Source organism: Macrobrachium rosenbergii, chromosome 2 (assembly GCF_040412425.1).
Source record: "Macrobrachium rosenbergii isolate ZJJX-2024 chromosome 2, ASM4041242v1, whole genome shotgun sequence".
Lineage (NCBI taxonomy): Eukaryota > Metazoa > Arthropoda > Malacostraca > Decapoda > Palaemonidae > Macrobrachium > Macrobrachium rosenbergii.
This window is the reverse complement of record NC_089742.1, coordinates 71,418,739-71,427,479: the sequence shown is the minus strand read 5'-3', so window position 1 is coordinate 71,427,479 and position 8,741 is coordinate 71,418,739. Positions and strand designations below refer to the sequence as shown.

General features: G+C 36.9%; 1 protein-coding gene across 3 annotated transcripts in view; it reads right to left on the bottom strand.

Moving 5' to 3' along the window:
• Positions 1 to 2,763: 2,763 nt before the first annotated feature.
• The window catches only part of TBC1d7 (TBC1 domain family member 7), a 41,810-nt gene continuing 35,832 nt past the window's right edge, over positions 2,764 to 8,741 (bottom strand). For all 3 annotated transcript variants that reach the window (XM_067120667.1, XM_067120669.1, XM_067120668.1), the window contains exon 3: positions 2,764 to 8,225. In XM_067120667.1, the coding sequence (XP_066976768.1) occupies positions 6,928 to 7,908 (981 nt within the window). In that variant the 5' untranslated portion in view covers positions 7,909 to 8,225 and the 3' untranslated portion in view covers positions 2,764 to 6,927. The remainder of the gene's footprint in view (positions 8,226 to 8,741) is intronic.

Genomic DNA, 8,741 nt, shown 5'->3' with positions numbered 1-8,741 from the left:
GCAAAAATACTACACAGTACATATCAATGATGTATTACTCTTACAGTAATCGAGCTGTTGCGCTAAGAATGAAATACTGGATTCAAAGGTACTTTTCCCTCACAGTTAGGCCAAATTACCTTACCTATTAGAGGAGTCTTCGCTTCCTAGGTCCAAGAACTAGAAACTGCAAGTATAACGTGTAAGATGTAACCCACCTCTAAGCAGCTTCAAAAGTGGAAACAGATGCAGTGGCATCTGAAAGCCAGCACACACTAAACAGTTTCCATTTCTCTTCAACTGTTCATCCATCTCCCAAAGTCTCTACATTCATGATAATGCATCCTACCAAAATCAGTCTTAACTTCTTATTTGTTTTAACAAGAGCTGAGTTAGATGTAAACCAAAGAGCACTGGTTACTGGATTCAGCTTCGGCAAGAAGGAAGTGAAAACGGAACAAAGTGAGCTATGCATTGTTTAAATACTAAAGGGGTATCAACCAAATCGCAGTTGAAACAAGGTTCCTGTGAAACCCCTCAAGTCTAACTGGAGAACCACATAACGTCAGCCGGTAGTAAGTACTGGAGAAGGGGAAGGAAGAGGATTCTTGCATGGCGTCACCATGTAACCCTTCAACAGTCGGAACTGAGTAACCATGAATACATCTGAGAGGCAAACACTTGAGAAGCTAACTCACTCTAGATAAGTAAGCAGTGGAAAAGAAAGAGCCACTATACAAAAAGGAATGAAAGTCACAAGGTGATGAATACAAGATGATAGAGAGGAAAACTGAGTAAGGGGGGTTATCATCTGCTTGGGGTCGATAGGGGGGGCGGAAGAAACAGCAGAACTGACACACAGCTCAGAACAACTGCAGCAAACTTAATGTTTGAATTCCTGACTCTACCATCTGCCTAAATCACAACACACTCTCCAAAAGGGATGGAATGGGAGCCAGCCAGTGTTGTCAACTTACAGATTTCAGATTGTTATAGTTGGCATCACTGGTCAGCCAACAAACAAGAGAGACAAACTCCAAACTCGGCAGGAGTCATTTGGTGCCAAACCCAAACCGGAAAAATGGATGTGAGAGGTGTGTCAAAGGGCACAGAACCTTGGTCCCGAGACATGTCTCGGTTCCCTGTCAGAGGAGACAACCAACTGACACAGGGCAGTCCAGAGGGCGGGCTACAGACAGATGCCAAGGCTCCAACACCTGTCTCATGGGGAAAACTGATAAAGGTCAAAAACTGGGGGGGGCAGCAATCTAGGCCATAACATTTTTGATCGAAATCCTAACTAATAAAAGAATGTATGTCAATTATTTTTCTCCCGACCCACATAAGGAGCAAAGGAAGGCAGAGCAGAATGAGAGAGGGAGGAATTAACCTACGCTATCAGGTAGGTTAATGGAAGAGAAGCAACACCAGAAGATGAAAGGAAAATGATTAGGTTTCTGGTGTTCCCTAACTAACTATCTACGTGAATATTGGCCTCTAACATCTTCCAATACTACACAAAATTTACATCCTCAGTGGTCACTCAGAATACATATCAAGAGAACCACACTCGCGATTGAGCAGCTAGTCTAATATACGCTACGTGGTCATCTTTCAAAATCTAAACATTTGTTTTTCACAGTCTTTCCTATACAGCCTAAGGCTTTCATCTCTGTTTGTTGTAGATGACATAAAGCAAAAACAGAAACAAGCACAATACTGTACAGGAGAAAATTATCCAGAAGTCATCAAAATATTCTAATGCCAATCCAAGCAACTGTATGTGAGGTCAGCATGAAGAAATAGGACAAGAATGTAAAAATTCCAGCACCATCTGGTGGGAAGCAAATGACTACAGAGACAGTCTGAGAGGGCTAGCCAAGTGTATTTTGATTTTTTTTTTTTTAAATGCCAATCGCGCCAAACGGTGCAAAGATAAAGCTAACTTTAACAGTAGGTAAGATTCATTCCAAATAATATACCATACCCTCAATGCCTTAAGGGTCATCAATTCACTGAGATCAAGCCCAGTACTGAGTCCAAGGTTTGTCATAATGTTTCCCTTTGCTCAGCCACATCAGGTATTCCCATTTTATGGTTAGAGAGGTATGCCATCCATCTCCAACCTCCAACAAAGAATCCAAAATAAATAATTTCAGTCTTCATCTTAAGATTCTGCTTTGATGGAAGAAGGGAAAAAAAATGAAACTGTTACCAAGAGCAAAAAACCTGATCAAAATTTGTTAGGTCAGCAGCTGAGGTGCAAAGCTTCCAAGGCCTTGGTATCTAACATCATCAAAGCAACGGGACATTGCCTCCCAGCTGCCATCCTCTAGGCTCCCAACAACAGTAATGGGTCAAGGATCTGGGGGGACAAAATTATCTAGGTTAAAATATGTAACTACCACTGAAAATTATTCAGAAATTGTATCAAATAATAAAGTAATTTGTCTTTGTGACAATATTATAGCATGGCATAAAAAAAGGAAACAAAACCTAGTTTTGAATGTTAATAATCATAATACACTGTAAAATATAAACTGTGACTAGAATCTTAATTGCTTTAATATTTCACTAACACTGACTCCCTAGTAAACTGCTAAATGATCAAAATTTTAGAGTTCAAACTATAAGTAATTCGCAAGTGAAGAGAAAATGCAGCCAGTTACTGTATGCAGTAATAAAATACCATAAATTTAATGAGTACTTTATACGTACAGTATAAAGTACATGTGTCATGCTTTCCAAAAGCAAGTGGGGTTAAGGTTTACAATAAAGGATAGACAGTATTAATATTTTACTAGGAATGATACAGTTCACAATAAATGACAGACAACAGACTTGCTGTACTTACAACCACTGTACAAGAAAAATCTGCTCTTTAACAACTCTGACCCTCAAGATGGCCAGGGTTGTAAATAAATTATTTAGGCTCAAATTCTTTACTTAGGTCAGCTGCAGAACATGGTCCTCATTTTCAAGGAAATTTTCATTTGGTCATATGACTGAGGAAAAACATTAATTTTCATTTATGTATTAGACCCTCTTTAAATATATCCTTCAGATTAAGCATGCACATTTCTGAATGACCTGTAGGGCAACTGTCTTCAATTCCATAATCCAGTTCCTGCATTGCAGTACTGCAGAACTAAGAATATTTAAAGGCCTACACAAATTTTAAGGAAATCAAGACTTTCATCTTCAACAACGTTAACCACTATCATTTGGTCATTATATCAACTGTAGACCTAATAAACCAAGATCATACAATGAACACTTTTAGGCACAACTGCAACAAGAATTAATTTGTAGTGTAAAACCCTGTTCATCATAAACAAACTGTGACTGACATTATTTGAGTTACCGCTGTTTTCATAATATCCAATCATCAAATGGCATTATAATAATCAAACCAACAACCGCAGATTTTGTCTAAAGACTCGAGTCATCAAATGGTATTAATAATGAAACCAACAACTGCAGATTTTGTCTAGACTAAGTAAACTATCCAAGCAGCCTACATTCAATCAGCACTTAACCTCAGTCAACCTAATTAAACTCACACTTGATAAAGGACTGACAAAGAACTAGCATCTGCAAGCATCTTTGGTATCTGGTGGTGGAAGAAAACAGTTGGATGTTATTAATCTAGTGCCTGTTCAAAACTGGAGCTACATGAGCAAAGAGCCACAACCCTCTTAAGAAAGTTTGCTGTACAGGACTTAACAATGACCTATAAAACAGAAACACAACCATTGGCTTGCCAAGTTACAGGATGACACTCTAATGTAAAACATTTTTTGTTGTACTATCTTAAACTCAATCTGACTTATTATGAAAAGTACAGATGTGCTAGAAAAGTGACTGACTCAGTGTATAAGGCAAGCAACTGATTGGTGTTTAAAAGATAATTCTAAAGTGAACGTTTTGCATGAAAACTTCACTAATCACTTTTCTGTTTAATCTGATGAGGGTTTTCTTTAGGAGTTAACAGCACATGCTTTTAGAATATAATTGAGCTTGTTAATTTCTACATACATTTTGCCAGAACAATTTTAGGCATGAGCAATAAAGTAAAAGGCACAAAGAAATATCTTCAGTTTGTTTTCATACTCGATGAAACGTTTATTCAAGTAACTGAGTAAGTTTCAGCTCTTAATATGTACTTCACAAAACAATAAAACTCAACTTCATGCTACCCAGGGAAAATGCTGTAACCCCCAAAAAATCCATAAAGTATATACATTATACAACAATACAGCAGAGTAAAAAACTGGGTGAATATTACCTGACAGTACAATCGGACAAGCTATTTTTCTGATGTGGCCTTGAACATGGAGGCTGCGCTTTTCCCATCCGGAACCTTCTAACATTATTAATTATAATACTGTACTGGAAAGTTTAGCACATCATATGATGTGCTTTATCACAATAGAATTTACAGTAATCTTCCTTATATTAACTTTTCCTTTACTGCACTGCGCCTTTACTAGCACCTTTTTCAATGAAAAATCTTTGGTGTGCAATCTTTGTCTTAATAGGCTATTCATCATCAATTTCATTAAAAAGCTGAATTACTAAAAATATTTTTGTATAAGTTCCAATGCAGCAAAGTATATACAAGGTAAAGGAGTATGTTATAATGGAAAGGGGTGATAGGGAGGCAACTGGTAGGGCAAAGGAAACAAAAAAACTAACTAAATAACTAACTCCTCTCTCTCTCTCTCTTGTTGTATATCTTTATGATGTAAAAGATAGGTAATATTCATCAATAAAGTCATTACTACTTCAGCGTAAATCAATAAATACACAACAGATGAAAATGCTCACAGCTCTTTAGTCTGTAACTTGTCCCAGTTAGAATGTGCTGGTAATCATACTGAATGTCTGTGTGTCTGTCAGTCTCTTTCCTCTAGCTCTCTTTCTCTTGGGTAGTGTGTTGTTTATGTGGAAAGTTTTAATACAGGCAATATCTTAAAAAAAAATAAATATTAATACTTGGTGAAAATCGGTACATCATATGTGAAAATGTTTTCAATTCAACTGCCCATAAAATGTTCAGTGAAGTTTACATAAACAATCATATGTCACTTTACATCAGCTTTTAACATCTACTTACTCTGAGTTTTACTTTTAAACTACCTTACAAAAAGTGGCTATAATACCAGAAAGAATTATGAAAACCACTAAATTCAACACTGACAACTAGCAGGATGCAACTGCATACCCTAGCTGGTATGGACAGCATAATGGCTGTTGGGTTTTTATGGTGTTGCAGCATGTACTAACAGCATATTATTTGACCTCTGGTTTTATTATTTTGATGAAAATTATAATTTCAAGGCACAGAAAACATGTTAATGAACAGTCCATTCGTCCTTTGCATCCTAAAGGGATATCTGTCCTTTCCTTGTGGTTCTGATAACAACTGAGGTTTCAATTTTTCTTTTATGCATTCATGGATTTTTGCAAAACTTACTTCCTACATTTGTGAAGAAAAACTGCCTGTATTAAGTACTGTAGGGTAAATATAATATGAGAGAGAGAGAGAGAGAGAGAGAGAGAGAGAGAGAGAGAGAGAGAGAGAGAGAGAGAGAGAGAGAGAGAGAGAGAGAGAGAGAGAGTTTTCTTTTGTGTGTTGTATGAAACTTCTTACATATTTCAAGTGAGTTGAGTAGGGACCTGTCTATGTACAAAAGTACATCTATAGAGAGTTTACTATAGAATAGATACCATAGAAAATAAGAAGGGTAGCCTGTCTTAGGAATACTGGATTTATTACTTTCTAATCTCTACACAACACAATACATACAAACATATAACACCTATGGAACACTTGTGCATAACACAGTGTCTTGATTGTGAATGCACTGCACAGTTTGGGTATCATGTTGATGGTCTAAAGCTAGACATTTTACTTGATGGCATATTTAATGATGCATTTGAAGTAAAATAGGTTTTTTCACACTTATTCTATATTGCAGTGTTATGTTCTTACTTCTGTGAATTCTAAGGGTTTCACTGACTTTGGGTTTGTTCAAATAAGGTGAACAAGGTTACCTAGGATTTTACAGTACCCTAGAACAGGATAAGTACATTTTTATTCTTTTCTTGGCCTTCACAGCTGTTTAAACTATTTGTAGACCAACAAGTGCGAATAAAAGAAGTTACCGTATATAGAAGGGAAGTGAAAACAGCAACAAAACAAAGAACTTTCTTGGTATAATAATATAAAATGGAAAGTGAAGGAGCACAATGACATTTACTCTAACAAAACACTGACCAAAAAATGCAAACATAGACAGCCATATACTTCTTATTCCAATTTCATTAAATTAGATTACTTGATAGGAGAGAGCAGGGATTTTAAGATTCAACAGCACACTTTCAAAACCACTTCCCATCTTAATCATTACAACCCTAAGACAGAGTTTACTTCAAGTTGAAAAGAAAACCTAAATATGCCAATGACCAATGTCATTTGACAATTCTTTACTGTACACTTCGAAGTTCTTAGGATTGTTTGATAAAAACTACAGCTCCTGGTATGAACAATGTCACTAACTCCAACTCAAAGGGTGAATGACAGTTCAGATGGGCTGTTGATATACAATGTAATACAAAAATTTAAAAACAAGTTATGAGAAGACCAAGCTTCTGCCATTATTACTGTCAAGTACAGCAAATTTCAGATCTAGGGTAGCCAACAAAGTAAAATATCTTACTGTACCACAGATGAAATTGAAGATAGTAACGGTGATGAAAGGGCTACAAACTACTTACCATAAGTATGATCAATGTAAGAATAAAATTATTGTATAGTAAATCACAATTTCTCTCCCATTATTATTCAGCAGGAACTTCAACAGACTTATGAAAAAAGTAAGACGACTAGAAAAAATATCAGTTCTTTTGTCCAAGTAAAGACAATCTGAATTCTAACTGTTGCTATGTAACTGAAGTGAGGCGCTGTGCTCTCGGAAAACCAGACTGTGTTATAGCCCACAGTTCAAGTGCTGCAGTAATAATAACATCAGCTTCTTCTTTACGAATCTGTGACATCAAGCTCCTTATTCCCTCAACGCTAGACACTGAGGCAACAGAACGTCTAAGATGCACCAGTAAAGCCACAGTAACAAAAGACAAAATTCGAAAAGCTTTAGCAATGACTTTGTCTAATATCTTTTCTATCGCCGACTCAGGAAAAATCTCACAAAAAAGAGAAAAACACTGATCAAACAACAAAGAACTTGAAAATAATCCAGTTTTTAACAGGTGAAGATGATAAATATCATGTTCTTTTCTCAGTACTCCAATAGCTTCCTGAACAGCATCCTCAATGGAAGCGCGGTTTTTCAAAATTAATTCCCAGAGTGCAGAACATACTTGATATATTTCAACTGGATTATCAAAGAAGCTAGAAACTTTCCGGGCAATTGAAATAAAGTGCTGATTTTCCTTTGACATAAGTTGTTGTCTTGGATTGTAAAGTAATTTAGCCTCGCTCATCAACCACATCAGAACATAGTGTTCTGGATATGGGGTTTCAGGATGAGTCTTGGCCCCTGTATTAACCTTCTTTGAGTCTAATATGGTATATGTCTCATGGCCATTCATGCTGTCAATGCCTAAACTGATGTTAGTAAGCCTAAGGGCTTTGAGGGCACACCAAAGTTCTTCATATGTAAAAGTCTGCTGTTGGGTCACATAATCTTGGGATTCTGCATAGCGTGGTGTAATTCCTAGCATTAATTTCCATACTAGGTTCCTATATGCAACAGGAACAATAGAACGCCGAGCAAAATTGGAAAATTCTTTTCCATTCAGAGGAGTTTCTTTTAACAAAGCCTCAAGAGCTCTTTTCTCCTCAACTTCAAGTAATCCAACTTTCCCATAGAACTGGCTCCTGAAATTTTTTTCATCACCCATTGTTCAAATACCCTGACACAGGTTGTCATAAACAAGTTATGCCATATGTAGTATAAGAAAAAAGAGCTTTATATTTGGCACCAATCTAGAATGACATTATGCTCCAACATTCACTTACAATATTTACCTTCCTATTCTAATGCAACATCACCTGCTGCTTTACTTAATTCATCAAACTGACCACAATAAACCTTCAGCTGTGCCTGAATAGTAGACATGACTTCATGCTGTTGTTTTTGGACTTCGCACAAATCTTTTGAAACTTGGTTTAATTCTGCCCGAAGATTCTTAACACTGCACAGGAGGTCAGATGGAACCTGTGGAAAAAGGCGTAGTAGTATACACAAAATATTACTATATACTTTATGCAGTCTATTAATACAACAAATTTTAAAACCGGAGCCTTTTATATACGAGTATCCATCAAAGCAAGCTGCATCAGTTGTTGAACTTGGTAACAAGGAAGTTAACTGGTGGTTAAGGAGGGCTAGCAAGGGGATACCTGTCACTCACCTACTGATACTAGCCACTTTTCCTCTGGCCGCAGGGACACATAGGGACAGCTGAGGTGCATTCAAGTACATAAAAGGCTGTGGTTTGTACACCTATGAAAAATACAAATTACTTTTAAAACTTGTTATTATTTCTATGGAAATCCAAACCATCACCTTCAACTGGAGTTGAACACCACCCAGAAATGTCATGAGCCTGGTTGTACAAGCAAGCAGGGGATTTCATGATTCCTGTAACCCCCTACCAGTCTGGTGAGATGATTGATCAGAGCAGTAGGGGGCTGGGCCAGAGTAGCCTGCATTACAAAACCACAATTTTTG